Raw genomic sequence first — 25,590 nt, 5'->3', positions numbered from 1 at the left:
CTAGTGCAGAATGGAATGCAAATTCATGCTACATGTCTTTAGTTTTCTACAAGTCACTCTGGAAGACCTTTTACCAGTAGCTTGACATTTCACAGGGAAAACATTGTCAAAGAGTCTCAGAGGATTGGGGCTTCCTTTTATCCAGCATTCTCCTTAGTGATCTTCAAAACAGGACTAGAACATGCTTCAAAGAGTTTGCAGTAAGAGTTAGAAATTGTTGCAAGACTTTAAACCTCACAGTATCTTCAAACTGAATTCATAAGTGGTTTGGAGTTAATATGATCTTTCAGAGAATACCAGAATCTGACAGGAACACTTAACTGGAAGAGTGCAAATTAGGGGAGTGACTAAGTATCACTACTACTGAGAAAGAACTACCCTGTTATTAATTTGACTTGCTATAGCAGAAGTAGGGAAGAAAAGGCACAGTTTGCTTAAATGAAACAACAAGCAAACCAAAAACCCACCCCAGCTGTTAGAGAGCTATTAATGCATTCCAGAAGCTAGTTAGACAGAACAACGCAACCTTAGGACATCGTACAGTCTCCTTCCTTAAAGATCCTAAACATGGAATGAGACAAGTGTCCACGACTGCATAAGCACATCCTGCTTTAGTGAAGAACAAAAAAGATTGTTAGTTCCTGAGAATATTTCAAAAGATCCACTTTTCTGTTTTGAGGCTTAAATATCTCCACTTCTTCAAACTTCAGTAGTAGCTAAGACTTGTAAGAGAAAACTAATATAAATAGCTGCCTGAAACAATGAAAAATTCAGATTGTGTTTCAATCTTCCTTGTATTCATAGCACACTTCAAAATCTTGCACTGGATTTTGTTTCTCATTTTTGGAGTTAGTAAGTCCTGGTAAATGGGCTGAGAAGTTAAAACTCCTTTTTTACTGTAGCTCTCCATTGGCAGTGTGGATAAACAAATATTACATGAGATTTGAGGCAGACAAAAGTGATGAGCAGCTTAAGAAACTTCACATTCCAGAGCTAATCATAGTAACTCTGAAGTTTCTTGTCCAGGCAGGCAGAGAAACTTACTTGTTTACAAGCAAGAGCTGCCTTGTTTAGGGACTAACTGGTAAACAGTATCAGAAGTCCAACTGAACACTTTTGAAACAGCCCACTATCACTTAAATCAACTTTCAGTCAAAGTTAAAGATTTGTACTTTGAGGAGAGCTACATCACTGTGGTTTTGTGCATAAAGGTAGCAACTTCAGCCTGCAACCTAATAATGCTTCTAAGATTTTCACCACAATAAAGAATAAGTTGACCTGAAGAATTTTCTAAAACATGTTCAAGATCTTCCCTTGACAACAAGCACTATGATTTTTCCCTAAGCATCCCAAACAAAGATCTAATTTAAGATGTCGCCCGTCTGGAATGCAGGCATGCTCTTCAAGATTGCGAGACGCAGGCCGCAAAACACAAGAAACTAAAAATGGTATTAAGCGTCTGATTATTAATATCAGCAACCATACGCTGGAGAGTTGCATTCAAGGAAGGTTTAAGGTATGCAATTAATGAAAGAAAAAACCAGCCTGTATCCTTAGTATCTATACTGAAAGATCGGTAAACAATTTGAACTTTTGATGTTTCTTTAAAGCAAGTATAAGTCCTACTACATACACAGTTTGCACATACTTTATAAAAGAGATAGCCATTTAAGTCTTTTAGGGACTAGTTTAAGATCAAACCTAAACAAGCAGCTTAACCAAATTATTATTTACAAGACAAGTATTTTCAAATTGAGTACACAGCATCTTCACAAGCCACAGTTGTATCCTTACTGAACAGGGCAAATATCTAACCTTTAGGAGATCATCTACTGAAGACTAACAAATCTGAACTCAAAGCATCATTTATATAACACTTTAAGGAAAAAATACATTTTTAGGCTTAAGTCTTAAGGACTTTGGACTATGTTTGCTGAAGAAACAGTTTTGTCAGGTCTAATAAACTGTTGGGTCTCAAATTCTGAATGACTACTTACAGCATCTTAACTTGAAGATTTTAATAATTCAGTATTTACATTTTAATTTCTCTCTAGTCTCCCCTTATACATTTCTTCTCCTTCCCTCCCTATGCATGCCAACATTTTCTAAATAGCTATTATTGCTATTTCTTATTAGAAATTATAAATCTATATGCACACTCTAATAAATTATGAAGTGTTCCATTTCAATATACCACTTAAGAGATTTACCTAATGGCAGGCATAGCTGGAAGCTTAACAGAAAAAGAATTAGCAGTTTCCTAACTAAAGCAGGTGAGACCCAACACACATTCAATACAGTACATTCAGATAGTTTTCTGGAACCTAGTTTAGAAGTTCTATTGATCCATTCTCTATACCACAGATAAACGGCAACTTCACCCAAAGCTGATCTTCCTCTGAACTCATATGATGTCCATACAGAGAACTGTTGTGGTTTTTTTCCTTTGGTTTTTTGTTTGGTTGTTTTAAAGGAACTGACTCAAAAATACCAGGGAGTTCAAGCAAGACTATGGCAGGAGAGATACATGCAACTGCTTGTGTAGAGCAAAGCATTCAGCTTCTGCACTATGGCATTCAGAGTCGTTTATTAACAGCAACCAGACAATCCCTTTCACTGAGTGATCCCGCTCCATCCTGAAGTGACTCAAAGCATTATAAGTCCATCCTACAAACTCACTCCTATAGTAACTATGCTGGAAGTTAGAATATTATTTCAAAGCTTATACAGGAAGAGTTTATAGCCATTTGTTCTTGTGCCAATGTTGTTCTTCAGTTAATTTTCCTCCTTGGTGTTTATCCCCTTCCCACCCCTTACAGGATGTTTTCATACATACAGTGTTATCACATCCCTTCTTGGCTTTCCTTTTACTAAGATAAATGAGCAAAGCCTTTTATTTTCCTCCTTTAGCGCAAGTTCTATATTCCTGGTCTCAAGAATGGCCCTTTTCTATGCCTATCCTGGTTTGCTCCCTTCTCCAGCACCTCAGATATCTTCTTCCTCTGTGTCTTTGCATCAGTAGAAACCCATGAAACTAAGCTGCAGCAAAGAATACCACAGTGTAAGGGAATGGTACGAGAAAAAAAAAAAAAAAGCTGGATTCTGCTGCTTAAAATGCCCAGTGTCAGAATCAAATACTCAGTCACAATGCACAGAAAAGTAAAATAATATTGTAAAAAAAAAACCAACCAAAAAACCCAAAACCAACCAAACAAAAAAACCCCCAACCCAACTTAAAAAAAACACCCTAAAAAAGGCAAAAATAAATTTTCACAAATAAAATCACTAGTCTAAAGCATATGAAAACTGCTTTTAGACAAAAGTAGGAGTGCCATTTAACTTCTGCCACAGTCAAAATTGGCAAATTCACCAAACTGGTTCACATAAAACAGCAAAATCCATATAAAATTCAGCAGAGGAGGAAAGAATCTAAAAACAAGCTAGATTTATTCAAATACTATTCAAAAGCTACCTTGAAGATATCTACATCACATTCAAAAACCTCTTAGATGTGGTTTACTCTTAGAAGGATAGGGTTATTTAAGCTTTCCAAAGCTCTGTCTAGATGCCAAGCTGAACACCTAAAAGTCAAATTCAACTTTGCTCTAGCATAGTTATGCTTTTATTTGTATTAACTGCTTTGGCTACATGTTAATCCTAGCCATTGGTGCAACCCTTCCACAGAAGGACTTTCCCCCTGAACTCCCAGATTTTCCTTTTGTCAGTCTTCTCTACTCAGAGGAGCCACAGTAAAGCCCACACAACATGCATCCAAATGCAAACAGTCTCAGTACGGAGAGGTACATTTTGTTTCAAGATGCAAGAACTGTTATGAAAAACAGTAACAACAACTCCTGTACTTATGTTGGAAATGCTACATTCCTTAAGATGTTTTGGGCTTAATCTGCTTCCCCCCAGACCCATGCAATGCTAGTATAGTTGTAAATTCTGGAAGTCAAAATATTCAAATCAATAAAGTAACTGCAGACAGCTTAAGTACTACCCAAAGAGCAAGCTCGTAACAAAAAGCAGTGCTGATGTAAGGCTCCACAGACAAAGCCCTGTGATTATCCACCATCAAGTTATCAAAAACACAGTACACATTACAAAAAGTCCTATCTTAAAGGACAGTCACGTCTGTTGCAGATGATTAGTAAGCAGAAACATTTCTTATGATTGTTTAGCAACAGCTATATTGAGCCAACTTACACAAATATTCTATCATTCTTGTGACATTGGCATTACTTCAGTTTAAACCAAGTCACCTACATCTAGTACTCAGTCATGCCCCAAGGCACTAAGTTTTCCAAGAGCACTGACTTGACCACAACAGCCAAATTCAACAGTTGAGCTTATCAAACTACCAAGACAATACCAATGTTTCATCTATACTGTCCTCCCTGTGTATGCAGGGCATTGGAGAGGTGTATCAGACAGAACATTGCAGACCACCACCTAGGAAGTTTCTTGAGGAAAGGACTCTATAGTCACCCTACTCAATCCTGGTAATGCTCAGCAAAGCAGTCACAGGCAAGTAACAACAGCATCTTGTAGTGATCTATAAGGCAACACTGACATTGTCACATCTTCCACGTCTATCATTGCTCAAGCATACAATGCTGTACTCTGAATTAGGGGGTTCTCAGGACACTTGGAAGTCGAGATGATATTGTCCAAAGTCTTTGACCTTATATCAAGCTGTTGTTTACCAACCATGATAGCCCACTATCAAACCAAACAGCCTCTGCATCAAGGGAGTTCTGCATGGAAGTTATTAGCAGAGTTGACATCGTCCCTCATCTGATGCAGGCGAAAGCAATAGCACTAGCAAGAGCGGCTAGTAAAGGTTACTGTAAAACAGTACTTCACATTGGCCCAGACACTAACATGTATATATCTGAAGCAGTAATGTCTTTCAAGTGTAGGAAAATACTAAGTTGTCTTAATATTCCTCACAGATAGCTGCTGGCCAATAATGGCTTTCACTCGGAAGATAAAGTTTGCAAATCATGCAGGTGCGACACTACCTGGACACCATCAGCCCCAACACTTCCTGTAAAACTGTTTTCAGTTGCTTGCAGCTTTGCCAAAGCAATTACACAGACTCATTGCCATGGTAAGCATTTTTCTGTAGTGTTTTTCTAGAAAGTCTCAGCTAGAATGGTTTCACTGTTTCCAAGAACAAGTTAGAGAAAATAAATATTTTGACCACATTAAAATTTTATGAAAGCTTTTGCATCGAGAGGCTCCTGCATCCCCCAAGACCCAAAGCAGAGAGTTTTAGAGCATGCCCTGTGTAACACAGCTATATTTTTTTCTGCACTAAAACATCACTTCCCAGATCGGTAAGGCTTAAAAAAATGTTGTTTCCTGAGAAAGACTGCATGCGTTAGCTGCTATGAACTGCTTATTTCCTAGTCAAGACAGAGTAGAGCCTTCCTCATTGTAAGACTAAACACCTTGCTAAGAATAAGGGAGTTTTACCTTATGTAGGAGCAGGAAAAGTTAGGACTGCTTGGAGATAGCAAGCACTGGGCTGACAAGAAGAACCACGTGCAATACTTGCACAAGGTAAAGACGCGCATGTGAATTGTGGGAACGGTCTCTGTCCAAGACAATAAAACTCCCAATAGCTTCTTTTGCACTGGTCAATTACAGTTTTATACTTTCAATTACCTATCATTTTATACATAATTTTCATCTTTCAACTTTGAAGGTGGAAATTTCCAGGAGAAAAAAAAAAAAAAAATCTATGATATTACTGTATAGTAAACTGGCAGACAAAGGACCTGAGATTGCCTAGGACAGCAGGGTACTTAATCATAATTTCTTGCATAAACTAATAAAGCTGAACATTTGAATACCCCAGATACATTATTCTTTAACTCTGGAAAGTACATCACAGGAAAGCCCATCATCCCATTGATACTCTTTGTTGCCGAAGGACAGAAAAGTATAAGCTGAGTAAATTCAGTGGAATAAGCAGTTGTCTATATTTCCAGATGCAAGTGTTCACTATTACTTCAGATCAGACAGCCAGGACAAAAAGCACTCAGAATAAGATTTTTTTAGAATCTGTTACTATGCCTCATATCACACCACAAAGTAACTCTAAAGCAGGAAGAGAAAATAATCCCAAACTCTAAGACCATATGAAGTCTATTAATACCAATTATCATCTCTGCTTAATAATTTCTTGCTAGGTCCACTTGGGATTCTCATCTGCTGTGGAAAAGTTCATGTGAAACATCCCCTATCACTATCACCACATACCCTCATATCTCAAAGCAGATCTTGTGGGCAAAATGCCCTTTCTGTACTCCTGAAAGCATCAGCTTTAACAATCACATAATGAATGTTTATTAGAAATGAATTACAGTTGCAAAAGGTTGTCTTAACTTTACTATATCCTAACCTGAACACTTGATCCTTCAGTCTTAAGAATTAAACAAAATCTAGTATGTACATTAACATGAATTTTATTACAAGCTTCTTTTAACTATTTTTGGCCCCTAAGTGACATCTGTTTTCATACCATGATTCAGATATTCAGTTGACAGCAGGAGGCTGGCAGACAGGAAGAGCTCAATAATAAACTACTTTTAACAAGAAACAACAAGAAAATCTGTAGAGCAGGGAAGGAATGACCCCAGACACAACAATTAGTTAAGAGGAGATGCAATTACTGGTGAAAGTCTCTTTCAGGAGATAGCCAGAAACGAGTATGTGACAGAAGAGATGGATGATACAAGACGAGCAAGATGAAGGCCAGAGCATTACTAGGAGAGATTCCACTCTAACACAAACTGTTTATCAAATAACTGTCTAAATCCTGCTTTCTGCAACAATCCAGAGAAGTAGAGCATTCAAGAGCTAGCACATCAGTCCCATGACGCTGATGCTACAATTGCTGCACACATTTTGCAGAATTTTTTTTCCAGACTAGGAATTGAGCACAGACACAGGAGAACCCTGCAATTAAGTTAACTCTGTCTGCAGAAAACACCTCGGAAAGATTCCCTGAGTTACCAGATGCTACAGAAAAGTAGTTAGTTCTGCTTCCAGTAGCTACTACTTTATTGCCCAAGCTGAGTAAATGGAAGAGATTAACATGGATGAGAGCCAACTTTGCAACAAAACTAGTTTCCAAAATAACACGCTAAAACTATACCAATTACATCAATACAATTGACAGGCATGCATTTGCTACTCATTTGCTACCCTAATCCAGTTTCTCCTCTCACAGTACAGCTAGCTGTTGGAACACAACCATTTCTGGAATTCTAGCTTAATAAATTAAAGCTAGTAAGTGTAAATTGTTAGCTAAAGCTCTTTTTCATATTAGATCTTCCGAATAATTTCTCCTTGCTTTTTTCCAAGCTCATCGTATCCTCCATAAAATAAAACCCAGAATTACTCTTGACATCGATGAGAAGTAAAAACAACCTTAATATAGAAACATGACTGCACAAACACTAGAGCTGAACAAGCAAACCCACAATATGTATGAAGATAACCAGATTTTGATCATTTATATACATTCATGAGAGGTCTCTCAGCACTAATCTATTTCAGGCTACAATGAGAAACTCCGCACCCATCAGCGGGTAGCTTTCATACTTTTTGAGGAGACGTAGGTAGGTCACTCCCATCCAAGGAATACTGAGCAGGATGAGTTCAGAATATTTTACTCTAAAGTTTTTCTGTTTATTTTTAAACAGAGCATCCTTCAGTTAAAAAGAGACTCTGAACTTCTTACGTGAGAGTTTTTACTTTCCTGCTCTGACTGCTGTTGGGAAAAAGGTCCTTTAGGGAGTCCTGAATAAAATAAATATCCACTGGCCTATCCAGTCCTTCTCCTCTATGCACATAATCAGCCTACAGCCTGTCCTATTTCAGCTGTAGTGCAGTTGATGCTGTTCAACAGCATCTCACTAAGATTTGCTCTTACACATCACAAGAGCAGTATTATTAAGCCAATGCTAGACAGAACTACTCGCCCACTAATAAGAAGTTGGACTGATCCTAGAGAATCCAGCCAGATATAGGAAGTAAAGACGTTTTAAACCAACAAGATGACCAGCACTTCTTTCTGCGACAATAACATGATGTCTAATACTGCCCATGGTAATTATGTACAAAATAGCTTATATACATTCTTTGTATATAATGCATATAATGAAAAAAATTGTCCTTCAGTTGACAATACCATTTCATTTAAAAATCATATCATCAGGCTAAACTCTGCATATTTCATTATGGTACTACTGGGACTATAAATCTTTCTAGTACCATTTTTTCAATTTAACCCTCCTGATTAGAATCCAAATTAAACGAACGCCTTCTGTTCTTTCACATTCTCATTTGTGTAACCTTTGAGGAGAGTGACAAACAAAAATTCATTTCAGCATACTGAATGGCATTCGGTGCACACACTGAGCCTCATTTTTCAGCTCTTTTTATTAAGCTCTCTGTTTCAAGAAAACTGCAGCATGATTTGACGCACAAGATAGTTAGCAACTGTTGATGGATACAGAAACTGGAAAGCTAGCAAGAGCAAATACTCAAAAGTAGAAGTAGTCAGGAAAGCAATTCCAAAACAAGTTTCAAATCTCTCATTTAACTCACAATTTTAGGTTATCAGTGGAGAGACTTTGGCAAAAGGTCATCAGTTACAGTGTGGCTACAGCTACTTAATGAAATTGTATCAAGATTTCAAAGAAGTTTCTCAACTCCTGAGCGCTTAGGACTTGCCATCCGACAAAAAAGTGAACACTGTCAGATGTCATTTTACTCCCCCACCCCCAATATTAGCACAAATACAACTACAGCAACTAGTGCAAAAATTTAGGTCATAAAATATGTACTGCAACTAAGCTGCCGCATTTCCATCTGCATCTCACTTTTCTATGATTCTTCTTCTATAGGCTTCCTCATATAGAAGCAGTCTGGACAGTAAGTTTTGGTCTGACATTCACACTCTTAATTTTACTTACATCTTACCTTCTGAATACAGCACTCTACATCCTTTCCACTTGGCTTTAAAATTAGACATAGAACTAGGTTTTCATTAAGTCTGAAAGGCTAGTAAAGCAACTGTTTCCTTTCAAAATTCACATACTACTTTAAACTCGTCACAGGTTTGCTATTTGGCATTATCTTTTGACAGATCCCTGAACTGCTCTCGCCCACCCAGCCTGAGTACCCACAGACAAAGCCTTAGTTTTAAAGCTAAATGAATTAAGAGACAAAGTGAAACAGAAGCTTGAAAGCCAGGGGAAAAAAAATATTTAAAAATTACCAAACTTTCCGAAGAACTCAGAAAACACTGCAATAAGATAACCCAAGACACAGAGATATTCAGCCTACTCAGGTGTCTCCAAATAACACTATGTTACACTGCTAAAACTGCAAAGGTATTTCAAAACTAAGTTGTTGGTTTTTTTTTAACTAGACATCCTTTTCAGATATCTAAATTTATAAGATGTTTAAAATAGCTTTTAAAATGGCTTAACTATTAGTGATTCAGCAGGTTTTAGGATCTCCTATTTGACAGTAACAAGCTTTACCTAAAAAAATAAATACTTAAGTCAGTAACTTTCTAACTCTCCATGACCATAAAATGAAGGCCTCACTAAAAATAGTTAAACAGGGTGAGGGAAAAAAAGCTACAAGTTAGCAACAAAACCCTTGCACCATATATTCATATTTGATGTTCAAGATTCACAAAGGCGCAAGTATTTCATTGCAATTCAAACTCTGTCTGGACTCCTAATAAAAAAAAAAAAAAAGCTTAAAGAATCTAATTGTTAAGAGCTGCCTTTTCTCACACACAGAAAGCTTAAAATAAAAGGTGTTACTTTTTCAGACCAGTCCCACAACTGTAGACAGCACGCTAGTAACCAAGAAGCTGGCTTATTAACACACTGGCTTAGAATTTCTTTTCACAGAATGACTCAGCCTACTATTTTCAAAGTTTTCCTTAAATATTTGTCCCATATTTTACAATAGCAGTTACCAACTACGGAAAAACATATCCCATAAATTCTTAGCCACTTTACAACACTGAGCATAGTGATTAGCTATGCGTCCACATTTGCATCCACTAATCTAATCCTTTCTGAAAATGAAAGCTCAAGATACTCAATATAGATCTTTCAGAGGTAAGCAAATGCTTTGCGCAAGTTCGAGAAAAAACATTCATGCTTCTCCACAGCACCGTTTAGTGCTTCCAAGATAGAAAAACTTGCCAGGAGTTCCCCTATCAAGAACACCACACTCCGTTAAAACTGCAGCTCTTAATAGGACAGCAAAGAACAACAACGTAAGAGGGCAGCCACATAAGGAAAATTTAGTTTACAGCTGTGCGCTTTAAACAGATGTATGCACGTCCATAAGGAGTAGAAGCTTTAGTTGAAAAAGCTTTCCATCGCTGCTCGCACCTCTCTCTCAAAGTCTATATTTGGTATCGCAGACGTATTCGAGGAGAATGAGTGCTTTACAGGGAGGAGGAGGAGGAGGGGATGCCATGAAGGTTGCCTTCCCCTCAGTGCCAGGGACTCTGGCTGACTGGAACTGCAGATGAAAAGCACGCACCGCCGAAGCGGCCGCGGCCCGGCAGGCGCAGGCATGTGCTACGAGGCGGCGTGCGAGTCGGGCTGCAGCCACCGGGACAAAAGCACCGCAGAGGGATCGGGCCGGGAATGGAGGGGAGGGGAAGGCAAGGGAAGGTTGCGACCCGCCCCGCAAGGACACGGCCAGCGCGGGCGGCGGCACCGCGGCCGGCGGCACCGCGGCCGGCCCGGGCACGGCGCAACCCCCTCCCCGCGGCGGGCTCCTCGTCGGGGATACCCCGCTCCCTTCCCTCTGCCCAGACCCCCGCTGGGCGTGCGGGTGTCCACCGGCCCGCCCCCCCGGGCCCCCCTTTCCTTGAATTTTTACCTTCATCTTCGAGCTCTAGTTTCTCCAGCATCCCTTCAGAGGCGGCCGGGAGCTGAGAGGGAGCCGGAGCCGCTGCCGCCGCCGCCGCCGCCGCCTGCGGGAGGGAAGAGAGGAGAAGGAGATGAGCATCCAGGCGCGGACTCACCGGCCCCGCGGCGGCATCGGAACAGCCCGGCGCGGCGGAGGGGAGTGGCGGCGCTGAGGGGGCGGCTGGCGCGGTTCCCGCCGAGCGCTGAGGAGAGAGGGGAAGGCGGGACGGGCGCTGAGGCCGGGCGGCGGCGGCGGCTGCTGCCCCCTCGGCCTCCCACACACGCACGTCTCGGTGTGGGCTGCCTCTCACCCCCCCCCCCCCCACCACACACACCCCACACACACCCCACACGCACTGAGGGGGGAGGAACCGGGACTCGCCCTTCCTCCCCCCTTGGCGGCGGCTGCGCCCAGCCCATTAACCCTGCGGCCCCCGGGCTCCCCGCCCGCCCTGCCCCCCGGAGGGCGCCGCCTCTCCCCCTCACGGAGGCAGCGGCCGCTGGCGGCCGTGAGGCCCGCGGGGAGGCCGGACGCCCTTTCGCAGGACAGCGCTTCCCGCCACACCTCGCCGCCGCCTCTCCCCCGGCCCCCCCCCCCCTCCGGCGGAGGGATTGGTACGTTCCGTTTTGCTGCAGTCGAGCCCGTTGGTTAGCAGCGGGAGGGGACGGTAACTACCACTTCCGAGCGCAAAAAGGGAGGGGGAGGAGGGAGAGGATTACTGCCCCAAGAGCTCTGCCAGGCCAACCGCCTTTCGCAGCCCGCTCTGCAGGCTCGGCTGTTCGCCTGGCTCTTCGGAGTGGAGCCGTGCAGGAGGAGGCGGAGGGGAGGAAAGCCCTCCTCCCCCCCTCGCGAGACGCGGTTGGTATGGTCCCGCGCGTTCACCTGCAAGGCAGCAGCGGGGAAGCCGGCAGTTCCACTGCCCTCCGGGGGGGTGTGTGTGTGTGGGGGGGGGGGGGTGTTGAGGGGGTTTCCCCCGTGTGTGACAGGGAGCTCCCGCACTGGGCCAAGCCGCCATGCCGAGGTACCCGCTCCGGGAACAGACGCACTCGTTTCCCTTTGAAACTCTCGAGAAGTTACAATTCAAGATTAGCCCGAATGTCGGCATCTTCTGTGTAAGTCGCGCGGCTCCATCAAAGCTGGCCGCTAACCCCCGGAGCAGCCGCCTGAGGAGGAGGGAGGCGGCCTTGCGGCTGAGCGCCCTCCTCAAGACGTGCTGCAGCTCAGCCAGAAGTTAGGGGGGACTTGACCCAGGGATTAGCGAGTGAAATTCTAGTTTACATTGTGCTGCAGATCAGGCAGGGTGATCCTACTTCAAAAATCACTCTTGAAGAAGAAAAAAAAGAAAAGAGTGACTGCCCCGCCATTGCCGTCGCTACAAGCAGTAGTGACAGTTTCGGAGCTGTTCTCGACCGCACTGGGTGTGAGGTGGCCTGCCTCCCTGAGCTTGCCCTCCAGCACCTGAGCACATAATGCTGACAGCCCAAACCACTTGCTGTTAACAGCGGCTGAAGGATGGAGTTTGCTCCGTGGGAGGCAAGAATGGGATTTATTGCACCCAGCTTTACAAGTCTGCATCTGAGCTTCTAAGCCAGGCTACAGCAGAATCAATGGAAATAAGGAAATATTTGGAACAGATTCATCATTTAGATTGTGGTAAGCTATAGCTAGGCTTCCTTAACTATAATGAATGGGTCCCCACTGACTGTTTAGGAAGCCCAGCAGGACCAGTTCACACATGGAGGCTGTAGAGGTGGATAAACAGATTCTTTCTTTGGCAATGGCAACAGTTCTTGTGGGCAGACATGCATGCATGGTGCTCCAAAGGAGTCACAGGACCCATTAGAGAACATTTAAAATCTATTGGTCCCTAAGGAAAGGTTCAAGCTTCAAAAGTTCAGCAAGTCCTTCAAGGAGGGAAGGTTGAATAGATCTGGGATAGCACAGTAATGTGCATATAACATAGGAAAGTATGAAAGATAATTAGAACTAAAGCTATGATAGGAAGAGAGAGCCTAAAATTATGGGAAAACAGAAAGCTGTCTGTCATTTCTCAAGTCCAGAGACGTTTCAAGCAAGGAAGCTGACCACTAGTGACAGCTTCTTTTTCCCAAGCTGCCTCTTTCTAGGAACACTTTAAAGGATAGGCGAAGTTAACAATATCCAGTTTTTCTTTACTGTAAAGGTCCTTTGGAAAGAAAATCCTGAAATATTTCATTCCTAGTTGTATTTTTAAAAGACTGCTAGGATTCAATAAATAATCTCAACTGACCAGCCACAGAAGATACCAAAGCAGTTCATATTAATTTATAATATTTTCAGTCTACTAATTAAAATGCTTTGGAAGCTTTTAATTATCTCTGGGAAGTATCTTTAAAAGCTCTAAATAATTTATCTTCCTTATCATGTACCTTGATACTGATAAGAGTTTTTAACCTCTTTTGCTAACCAAGAGAAGAGTAAGATGACATATTTGATTGGAAATAACTGTCATGATTTTGTTTCTTCTCTTAAAACAACAAGTATTTACTCCCCATAATTATTTAGTAAGCACCAGCCATGAGGAAGTACAACTCCAAGGTTGTTTGTAGCTGGAAGTGACACTGAGTTTTCAAAGGTGCGCGTTGCATTTCACCTGCTACAAAACACGGATATGTTTATAAGAAGTAAGTCAGTTAAGCCTATTTCATACAATGAGGTACTGCACTGTGACCCTCCAAGTCTACTGCAAGATCAGGGGTTTACAGTGGCAGTATCTACATTCAGACCAAGTGTACTATGAGAAACTCAGGATAATATAAAGGCAGTAATTTAATATGTAACAGAGATTTGTAATGGAAACATTATAGCTATGTTGTAACATCCACACTGCTCAAAAAACCCCAAAGGAAACAGAGAACAAAAGGCTGAAACTCCATCCTTCACTCTGCCTGCAGCCTCACAATTTGTTTAAACCAATTTTGGAACAAGCTGCTGGTCATGGCGTTCATTTTGCTCCTTGCTTTGCATTCTAGCTCCTTGTGGTTTGTAGGCAATGCAGTGAATCAGAACAGGAAACTGATGCAGCTGAAAAACAAAGGGACTAAAAGAAAAGATTGTTTTTTATCCAGATCAGTTCCTGATCCAACTCACTGTGCAGTTGTATCAGCTAGCACCTGCACAAGGAGCACCAAGGGCAGGAGTGACAGTGGGACCACACCTTCTGGAAACAACCCACTCTTAAGTCAGCTTAAATCAATGGTGAAAACACCGTCTTGTTCATTATGAACTACTACAGCATTAGACAAATTAGCAGATATTTTTAACAGTCCCAGGTATTACCTCTTTCTACAAACTCTGCCTGCCATTTTCCAAAAGGATTACTGGTTAAAGATAGGGAGAAGATCTGTCCTTCAAAGGACCTATATTTCCCACCAAGATGATATTATATATTGTAACATTTCAATATCTGTTTATTGTGACTATTAGTTCTACTGCCACAAGAGGTTTCTACTTACTATGACTAAGGAATTTGTCTAGATTATGGTTTAAATGTTCGCTATCAGAGTGTGTCAGGTAACCGATTTTACCTGTTTGAGATACCCAATGTGACAAGACAGTATATACTTCATATACTAAATACTGCTAAGCAAAATAAATTTTATATGTAAAAGTTTAGAAGAGAAATATATGCAAAACCAAAACTGCCTCAATATATTTCTTCTTTGCCAGGTTTCAGTTCATTTTTTACAAGGACATTACTTATGCCAAAAACCATAGACCTACAACATAACACTAATACAGAAGCTTAATACAGCAGTGCCAGCAACCTTTGTAGAGGCAAAGTAAAACAACTCAAGGGTGATACAACAGCAAAAGTCATAAAAAGGTGGATGTAAACAAAAGAAGTTTTAGGACTTCTGGGAAGGCTAGAACATAAATTTTAATAGGTAACTGCTTACTTTGTCTCTGACTGTTTTCTTTAGCTTGCTAGGGTAAAGGGAGTGACTAATAATCTGTAGAAGTAAAATTAGCCCTGTAAATTATATGTGCACTTATAATGAATATGTTAAAACTTATTTGATAATCTAGAAGTTCTTTTAGTCCTATGTCCTGCTGAAGGAATCCCATTATTTCCATAAGAACACACTAAGTATTTAAATTGTTGGGACAGTTCAGGGTTGTGAACAACAATTAACATCAGCAGAATGTTATTTTTGATGTAGTTTCCTGCAATCTTGTCTCCCTGAATTAGCAGGAATGCATCCATTGGGATAGGGATCTATCAGTGGCAGTCATCAGACGAGCTGTATCAAAATGCTTTGAACGACACCTACTGTGTAGCTTTTCATATTGAATGAGTTACCGTAGGCTGCTGCTTTTGCAACCAGTGGAGAAACAAACATTTCTAGGACATCATTCACACGGTCTATTATAGACAACTACTTAGGATAAAATGATTTGCAGTCACTGTACTGACTAGATGTCTACATCTCCATTCGGTCAGGTTCATTCTGCTTAGCATAACTATCTGTAAGGGAAGGTTTGGGGAGGGAGCCAAGAAACTATGAACTACTCAGTGTAACTTTGATTCCAAGATGAATAAGAGAATACACCCATTTTAAGTAGTTAGAGGAAAGAAAAATCATCAGTAACAGTCAACATGTATAAACAATGCCAAGCCAATCTGTCACTTTGATAACAGGTCAGAAGTCTTGTGGTAAGCAGATGCAGCAGGAGTTAACAGGACTTTTGACACTATCTTGCATGACACTCACACAAGCAAGCCAGATGATAGTCTAGATGAAACAACTGCTAAAGGTCACAACAATATTCACAAGGAAGGTAGTAAGATTTCTTTATCTAACTGGAAGAGTTTAAGAGAGGGTTCCACAGGTCTGTGTTCTATCTAATATTATTTAGTGTTTTCACTGATTTGATGAAGGAATAATGAATAACCTGATCGTATTTTCAAAGGTCTCAATGGTGAGAGATGCTGCTCTTTTAGCGATAGCCTTAGAACTTAAAATGATCTTGAGAATTGCTGCAATGCTTTGAAAAACAGGATGCACTTTGATATGGGTAAGTAGAGCACGTTACACAATAATCAAATGCAAAAATAAAATGGGAAAGGATTGGCTTGCAGCAGTCATGCAAGCACAAGACCTGAGAATGAAACACAATGTCAGATTCTTGGAAGAAAAATCACACTGTCTACAAATGTGTTATAGGTAAGACATGGAGAATCTGTTCTACTCATTCCCTGGTTAGATGCCAGCTGGGATACTGCATTCAGTTTTGGGCATTGAACTCAAGAATGAACCAAGAGAGTCCAAGGAAAAGCAACAACAATGAACTAGGAGTTCAGAAAACATGACCTGTAAAGAAGGACTTGAAAACCTCCCAGTTTCTTAGTCTAGAATAAAAAAAAAAAAAAAGAGGACTTAAGGAAAATGTAATAAGTCTCCAAATACCATGTTTTTGCAAGAAGGAAAGTGATAAATTATCTTCTGGGTCCACTGGTTATGGGATAAGAAGTTATCTACTTAGCCTTTAGCAAGGAAGTCTTAGGTTGGACTTTGGGAGAACTTTTTGAACATAACAGCAGTGAAGCACCAGCACGCTTTGCTGAAAAAAAACTGTAAAATCTCTGTCACGGGAGGTTTTTAGCAACAGATTGAAAAAAAAAATTGTTGGGAATTATTTACATATAGTTGATTGTGCTGTGGGGGAAAATGAATTTTTAATGTCCTTTCCAGACTTACTTTCTTTTGTTTCTATTTTTGTCCAAACTTTAGAAAAATATATTTAGTCTTAGTGTGATAATTCAATGAGAAGTCTTTATATGTATGTTTTGTACAAAAGCCAGTTTACTAACAATCTAATACAAATGTAAATTTGCTTTGCCCTCCCCCCCAAACAAGTAGCCTTAATTCTAAATTAGAAAAATTCTAAAGCAAATATTTGAGTAATAATAAAAATTATGTATTCATCTTTGATGACTGGGTAGGATTAGAAAGAGCAACCTAAGAAAAGAAATGCTGCTGCAAATGACAAGTCTGTGTGGAACAGCTTACTCAAGCATTGCAACAAAAACTTTACCCGTGCTTTATTTAGAAATAGGCATTTCCAGGTAAATTCAAGGCTGCCTTTCTCAAAGCTTTTCCTGACTTTTCTACTCTTCCTTTCATTCTGATTAATGAAGGCTTAATACCAATATGCTAGGGGTGCCATCTGCGTAGCTCATAGTTCAGCAGTAAAACTGAATGCCCTTTGAAGTACTTCAGAAGAAAAAAAAGCTACTTACCTTATAAAACCTAATGGATTGAAGAGCAACAAGAAGGAATTCCCATCTAAATGCAAATCAAGGCAAACCCATTTTGAATGCAAGAGTAAACTACAAATGGTAATTTTCCCACCATTTGCTAGTGCTCCTTATTACAATTACAGTTCTATACAACTCAAGTAGTTAACAGCTCTTCTTCTGATGAGCTGTCAATGAACAACTTAGAATTTTTCTAAATGTATGTCATAGATACGCTTATTCTGTTGCAATCTGTGCAAAATTAATTTAAAACACTTACTGCTTATTTTTGGTTTAATTTAGTCTGGTTCATGAAGTGGAAAAAGACAGAAGTTGTTAGAAAAAAAGGTTTTATCTGCTGGTTAAACTGTAAATTAAACTCCTACTTGTTTTCTGCTAGAGTGTGATAACTGATACCAGTGATATCACTAGAACACTAGAATCAGTGAGGCTGAGATTAGGGTCCCATCTCGGATCCCTTCTGTATTTAAAAATGCTAACTGCATGGTGAAAAGGCTGACTGTGGGGTGGCAGTCCATGAGTCTATTAGGTGGTTAGAGAACATGGTCAGTCCCAGTGAAGAGCTCTGGGCCTGGTTCTGATACAAAGTTCTCCTTACCTCGAAAAGCTCAGAGTGAACAGAGCAGCTGTCCAGGAATTGTAGTTTCTACCATTTAAATAGATAATATAAATGGAACAACAATCAAATTTAGCCACATCCTAAGGACAAAAAAAAAAGGAATATAGGAGTGCATTCAGCGCTAGGAAAGATGATGAAATTGACAACTTGCATTTGTACTAAATCTTCACTGCAGTTACAGTACTGAGTGTTGAAATCTGTTTACCCTGAAGACATGTGAACTGAATGTGCAGAGTGATTTCACATTTTTAGTGGAGAGCCCTTCCTAAATATATCTGTGTGGAAATGAATTTGCAGTTTAATCCCAGTGAGTTCTGTCACTGACTTAACTGAGAAACAGGATAGATTTACAAAACTTCCTTTGATCTAAGACCAGAAACGAAGAACCTATCTTACACATGAACAGTGTCCTGCAGCACCTAGCTTTAAGGAAAAAAAAAAGGTACCAGTGACAGTAGAGTTAAGCACTTCTAAAAAATAAACTTCAAAGGAAGTAAAAGACCAAGGAATTGTCTAGATCTCCAGCTAAATTCTTACAGAGAAGTCAAGGCAGAAGTGGAGAAGAGGCAGGATTTGTTTACATAACCTCTAATCTCTAGCTGTGTGTCTGATCCTGTATCACTCTGCAACTCAGATAAGGCAGAGTTTTGAGTCAAGAATATCAGAGGCACTCTCTACATAAGCCTTTGTGGCCAATATTCATTCCTCAGATTACTCGCGTAGAATATAGGTGGAGTCTGAATCAATATTATCAGCATGACACGTTATTCATCAAACAGCCCAACAATTTAAATTCTGCCCTTTTGAACACAAAGTTCAGAAAAGTTAAGTACTTGTGAGGAACTAACCTGAGCTTGTAAAGAAGACTGATGTTACAAGGGTGCTACCAGATTCTGCAAACACAGGGATGCCACTTAGTTTTAATCTATTCCAGAGTTTTTAAGTGTTCTTGTCTTAAAAGTTTGTTATTGTATATGCTCAAAAAGATATACTTTAGCTGTTTTCACACATATGCCTGATGCTCCTTAGTCTCTTTGAAATAGGATGTACCTCTTATCAAACTGAGGGCCACGGTTAAGGGCAAGGGGAAATTATTGCCAGAAAGAGCTGCTGTAATCAGGTGATAAGCATGATGACAGTAGATATTTTGTTATGACAAACACTTTAAAAAGCCCCAAAGAACAGATGGTAGAAAACAGGTAAGCATCCACTAATTTAAAGTGAATGGAAAAGAAGAGTAAGTGTGAGCCCATATTTTCATGGGTCTTCATTCACTGTCATTGAATACAGAATTATTTGTGTTAGTTAAAGTTAAGCACTTACTTACTTAAGTACTTTAGCTGGATTGAGGCCAGAGTACTGATGAGTAATCTGCAGGAGAGAGGCCACTGAGAATAACAAATTTAAAAAAAAAATACTCAGAGCCAAATCTGATTTAAACAAACACATTTACTATACACCATTTTGCTTTCTTCATTTTAGTGTTGTATTTCAAAGCCTCGGTCATGGATAGTGACTTCACTGTGCAAACACTTACTACACCAGCTTTCAATGATGCTATTTCTTAAACTTGAAATGAAACACCTTTTCCCTAACAAAGCCTGAAGTTAATTGCTACTTCAGGCTTCAGTAAACTATGCAAAATTCTAGTAACCTATTAGTAGCCTACCACTAAGATGTAATTTTCATGATCATCAGCAGTTTTGAAAGGCTGGAAGCAGATCTATTGAGCCTAGATGTTAGCAGGATGATGAAGGTCAGAATTACAAGGGTGGTTTACTGAAAAATAGAGACAACCTTCAGCTCAGAGCTGAATCACTCACAATCTCAACAAAACTTCTTCAGGAAATTTACATAGACCTGGACTGAACAAATAATTCACTCTGTGGTATGAACAGCACTAAGAAGCAGGTAACTGCAAGCTAAACATGGAACAAATGAGCTGCACTATAGATGGCCACTTTCTGCAGAGCTTATCATGACTGAGGATCTCAATACTCTATAGGACTCCAGAAGGAGTATTTGAAAGCTATATCAAAGAGGCAGGCAAAGATAATGAAGTATTTTTCAGTGCAGTTCTAGGAGGACTTTAAACACCTAAGAAGGACTTCCTCGTAGCACTTGGGCCTTGTGTGTTGACATTAGATTTCAAGCCTACCCCACAGCTGACAAACTCCAGGCATGAGTGCCATCAGTGGCCCCATTAAAACTTGTGAAGTCTATTATATCAAGGTAACTACTCTTATGTGTAGACAAACCAATATATTAATAAACTTCCTTCAACACAGAGACTATGGTTGACCTGTAATCTCCAAATTAATTTTTGACAAAAAGCTGGTTTTCAGATGGCACTGAATCTGTGTAGCTTGAAGAACATAACCCTCTTCCTGAATTACTTCCAGATCTACTGCTGATCACTCCAGGCCTAATTTTTGTGCACTGCTTCTTTTTTATCATTATGCACAAAGGAAATCTGCAATGACAGCAACATGCAATGGATACTTCCTTCTGTCATGCATGCTTTCCCTTTTGACAGCCTCTTAACTATATCCTTCCATCATTTCAGGTACACTACAGGTGAAACCAGATTGTCCTCTGTACTGGTTCTGTGGTTTGACACCATCTGGAAGGACTGTGTTAAAAAAGAAGCATATCAAGTGTCTGAGCTAAATGTTTTATGACTATGAACAATATCATAAAGAGACATGGAAATACTGGTAAGGCTTTTCCTTGTATTCCAGGAACTAGAATTTAAAAAAATCCAAATTAGTTCCATGCTAAGGACCAGGGATACACCTCCAGCAAGCCTGCCACCATGCTCATGTTACTGCAGAGCTTGTGGAGGTGTGGATACAAAAGCATATTCACAGGCAGTGGATACTTATAGCGTGGATATGGCAAACACTAGGTTCACAAGCACGTAAGCTTAGATGCAGATTCAGTCTGTAGTTAAATGTCTGCAAAAAGCTGAAATTATTTCTTGACATGCTGCCCTAGGGCTCAGAAGAGCATCCTACTTTACAGTGATCTTTTGTGTAAATCTTGATGTGCTCTGAAAACATGATAGGTTCCTATACACAATTACAGTCTGCAGTATAAAAGCTTGTTGCTACAAACTTTAAATATAACATATGCTACCTGTGGTTAACTTATCTGAAGCCAGTTGCAGCTCCTGTTCTAAAAATATCTGAGTTCGGTAGAACTTTTATGTATTTATCATCATAACGTCGCTTTGACTTAGAGTAGTATAACCCCATTTTTTTATAAATGGGAAACTGAGGCACTGGGAGACCAAGTGACTTAGAGTTGCAGGAGTGATCTCTGCTAGGGCAGATGGTGGCAGCCAGCTCTCTCTGATCTCCAAAGCATTCCCAGCTACTTATTCTCCTTTTTAAATTCTTGCTTTCCTTAATGACTTTGCAACTGAAACGCTCTTTGAATTCTAAGATTTCTTCTCTAAAACAGTGACAGCTAAATGCTTGAGGCCATGAGAAAAAGAAGGAAGGTTGAGGAAGGCATCCTTTTCTTCAAAATATAACCTCTGTACCTGTAAAATCTTGGATGATGGAAGAAACTACTTGGTGACCAGTTTGTATTATGTCCTTCTGTACCATAGCCATGCTTGGTGGCATTTTGCTGTCTTTTTCTGAAGACATATTCCAGGACAGAAAGTTGTGCACTCTCTGTGGAAACTATTCCTCACAGTGCTCCCTAAGAAATCAGCTTTGGCAGCATCCTGTCCTTGTGTGCAAGAGGTCTGTTGGGATGTACTCTTATGCGGTCATTATCAGCATGCTTAAGGGAAAGGGGTAGGAGAGGAATCTTTTGTCTTCTTTCATAAGCCATGTCTTCATCAATAGCTGTTTCCATTTATGTAAGGAGCTGGATCCTGAGGTAGTACACACCACGAATGTTTCCAAGTAAATACAATCCCAACACCCAAAGCTTGAAAGGCCAAACACACAACAGCAGGCAGATAGCGATCTTGCACCTGCTGCTCTCCCTGCCACTCAGTGATTAGCTATTTTCGATTGTCACCAGGAGCTCTCTTCTGATTCCCAAGCTCTTTCCCTTGCTTAGTCTTTTCTGAACCTTTAATGTTTTCCCCAACTCTTTTTTCCATCTTCTGTCTGTCCATCAGCTTCCTTTCTCATCTTCAGTACTTCTGCTAGTCATTTGTAAGTGTTTTAATAGACGATAAAAATTGTACAAAGACCCTGATCCAGCAATGTGACTTGGCATGCACATAGCCTTAAGTGCTGTAGTACTGTTGACTCCAGCAGGACTACCAATATACTTAAAATTAAGCACACATTTAAGTGCTTTCCTGGATCAAGGCCATCATCACACTGACATTAACCAAAACGAAACAGCACCTGAGATTCAGCAACATAAATACATAGCAACCTCAACCAAACTCAGTGCTGTAACCTTCAGGTTACCTTTCTTCAATGCCTTCTGTCATTGCTAGCTATGTTATGGCTACACTTAAAATCTATTCTGCAAGCATATACTGGAAGTAGTACTTAGGAACAATCCCGTTTAAGCCAATGCTTTCTTATGGTTTTAGAATTTGCCTGGCCTGTTTTGCTAGATCAGGCTCTTGGACAATAAGGTCCTCAGGGCAAGAATCATGTTTATTTTTCTGCCTGAATCATATGTGCTCATATACCACAAAATAGCAATTAGTAACTTTTTGTTCTAAGGTACAAGGAAGAAGAGTTTCTACATACTGCAGATGCCCTGGCTTGTGCAGTTGTAAGTGAAAAGTATGACAGATAAAAATTTCAAAAGTCTAAGGTATTAACCTTATCACTGGCAATTTACTGTAACCCTAAACATGCAAAAAGACTAAATTAAAACTTCCTCTCTTGAATTCTGCCCCCTCCTCCTCTTTTCCTGACATTCTGCCTCCGTTACCTTTTCTCTTTTATTCTCTGTTGATTACTTCACTGGTTTACACTTCAGCTTATAAGCCCCATATGGTAGGAGCGCTGTCCTTTGTTAATCATAAAATAAGATTATGCCTACCTTGGGCACTGTACAAATCATTATTGTCTTCCTACAAATGTCTTCCACATGGCCCCACCCTCAGTTCCAGCTGAGAGTGCTGTTGTGAACAAGCTCAAAGAATAAATATTTTGCATTCATTTCACTAGCACAATGGAAACATTTTTCCAAGCTGCTGCCAAGATGGTATCTAGTCCTCTTCTGAGTCAGCAGCCCGTGCAGCTGACTTTCAAATGGCCAAACTTGCTTGATTGTGATCTTAAAAGAAAAAAACACAGACACAAGCTGTATTTTTAAAGAGCTGTATTGCTCTCCTCATGCACAAGCAGGTAGTGACACTATAAAATATGAAAGCTGGAGGCAAGAAGCCGTACAGAAGCGAGTGTTGTTTGTGATGTCCCCTTTATTTCTCTGAACTTCAACAGTTTATTTCATCCAGTCAGAGGAAGGGACTGGGGAACATTGTGAGGAAGTGAGAAAGGAGTATTACTGCTTTACGTAGTCCATTTCCTTTTGGTATCAGCCAGCTTTTTACATTCTTTAAAGCTCTGTTAGCCATTAAAGTCAGTGTATCTAAAAATACAATATAGACAAAACCAGGCTAAGAGAGATGAAGATGGCGAGGAATTCGCAGAGTTCCCTTCCATAAGCATTTTTTGCTTATTCTTAGCTGTATTTTCACTGTAGTCCAATACATAAGCAGGCATGGTGCAACAGAACAGGTTCAAAACCGTGCATCTTTCCTCCGTTCTCCTAATCCCTACTGCTTTGTGAATAAACAGCCTAAATGGTAAGTAATTTTTGTGTTCCAAAATTGCCCAGATATAGCTGGTAAGAAATTGTCAGCGATCCTATATTAAGCTGCAGCTTTACATTAAATCAGAGAGTATGCATCTGGCTTCTAATCGCTAATAGAGCTTACTCTTACGAGAAGTTCCAATCTTCTAGCAAAATAACAGGATGCTTATTAAATTAACAAGTCAAAAATTCAGAAATAAACTGTGCCATAAGAAATCAGTTCAATGGGTAAAACCAGGCTGTCAATCTTAAAGCACCCTCTTTACGTCATGTTACTTATTCAAAAGATATCTATTTATGTAGACACATGAGGCCAGATCCCTAGGTTTAGCCTTTTTATACCATACATAGTGCAGGACTTATGGTGATAAAAGTAACTTAGCTTTAAGCCACTAACTCTGTCTTCAGGATGCTGGGGTCATGATTTTGGCCAATGTGTATCTTAAAAAAGACTCATAGATGCTCTAGTTTTAATTGCCTTAGCTACTTATAGCCTTATGAGAGCTGGCAAAGCAGCTGGGAATTGATTGGACTCAGCATTCTGGCTATTCATCTTTTCCACCTAGCCTTTCTTCTTTTGATCTAGGACTAGGAGGTACAGGAGTTGTAGGACTTTATGCCATTAAAATAAATTGTCCACTGAGTGAATCCATAGATAGTTGATCACATTATCTCTGTGGCTGCAGAAAAAGCCACAAGCTGACACAGACACACATTTCCTTAGGGCAGAAAAAAAATCATCTTTATGCAGTACAATTTCTCTGCATCCTAAGACTGATTGCCACGAATCTGAACACTGCAAAATGAGAATACAAATACATTAGGAAACCAATGTTTCCGGAGGGTGTGACTGGACATTTTTACTTCTAAACCAAATAAGTAGCTTTAAAAAAAGCAAATTAACCAGTAGAAAATGGATAGTAAGACTTTTGTTCCATATTTTAAATACTAAAAAGGAAGGAAAATACCAAATGTGATACAAAAGATATGACTAATAGGGAGAAGGTGAAGCGGGAAAACAGAATATTAATAAAATGGGAGCTGTAATTAAGAGAAGTAGTGTGGTATAGCTGAAGCTTTCTATTTTTGTGATGTTTAGTTCCAAATGAGTTTACTGGTTCATTTCTTCTTTATGTCCCATTGAATCACACTATGGACTTTCTAACCATATTGAATAATTCTCCTGTGAGCCTACATTCAATTCAGTGGAGCTACTGTGATGCTCTGTCAAAGGAGACCGAAATCAAATCAGGTGGGCTCAAAACATTTTCCCTTTAATATTGTATGTAATTGTTACATAGTTCATCAGTTATTCCTTTACTAGGTTTGCAACTAATTATATACATGCCAACTGTTGGACAAATATATACCATTTTTACATTAAACACACTTTCACATGTACAGCAACAGTTCCAGTAGAGAGAAATGTTTAAACAATGATAGCTTGTTACAGCCCATAGGATCTAGTAGAGAACAGGTCTGTCTCTCAAAAGGAGTGCTGGTATTAAGGCACTTAAAACTAGCCTGGACATAACAATGCTGCAAGAGCTTTCTTCACTGGTAAATGGCAGCCTTTCTGGTTCATGTGATCAGTTTACTGTGGTGTAAATCAAAGCTGAATCACAGTGATGTCTTGGCACTCTAATATATAGCCTTAAACCACATGAATGCTGAAATAGGGAGTTCTTGTACATTTGCAGACTGGATTCCTTTTTTCCCAGCCTGTGCTTTTTTTTTTTTTTTTTTTAAAGACAGCATCAGAATCAAAGAACCCTTTTCTGTTCTCTTCATCAGATTTTAATCTCTTTAATCAGCCAGCTAGATTATGGAGCTCTGATAGGTGGCGTGGCTTTTTGGAAAGAGCCGAACTGAAGGACCCGCTGCACATATC

General features: G+C 40.1%; 1 protein-coding gene and 1 long non-coding RNA gene across 9 annotated transcripts in view; one reads left to right on the top strand and one right to left on the bottom strand.

Annotated features, from left to right (window-relative positions):
- PRKAG2 (protein kinase AMP-activated non-catalytic subunit gamma 2) overlaps positions 1 to 25,590 on the bottom strand; it is a 225,368-nt gene that overhangs the window by 45,758 nt on the left and 154,020 nt on the right. For all 8 annotated transcript variants that reach the window (XR_011323754.1, XR_011323755.1, XR_011323757.1 and 5 more), the window contains one exon: positions 10,942 to 11,035. Coding sequence is in view for 3 of the 8 variants with exons in the window: in XM_069778231.1 (XP_069634332.1) it covers positions 10,942 to 11,035 (94 nt within the window). In the remaining 5 variants the exon portion in view is untranslated. The remainder of the gene's footprint in view (positions 1 to 10,941; positions 11,036 to 25,590) is intronic.
- Positions 11,589 to 24,746, top strand: LOC138684471 (uncharacterized). Its single transcript, XR_011323759.1, has 3 exons — positions 11,589 to 11,833; positions 12,474 to 12,624; positions 20,458 to 24,746. It is a non-coding gene; the product is annotated as an uncharacterized lncRNA (long non-coding RNA).

The sequence above is a fragment of the Haliaeetus albicilla genome, chromosome 2, assembly GCF_947461875.1.
Source record: "Haliaeetus albicilla chromosome 2, bHalAlb1.1, whole genome shotgun sequence".
NCBI lineage: Eukaryota > Metazoa > Chordata > Aves > Accipitriformes > Accipitridae > Haliaeetus > Haliaeetus albicilla.
The sequence above is the reverse complement of the archived record's forward strand: the minus strand, read 5'-3'. Positions and strand labels throughout refer to the sequence as shown.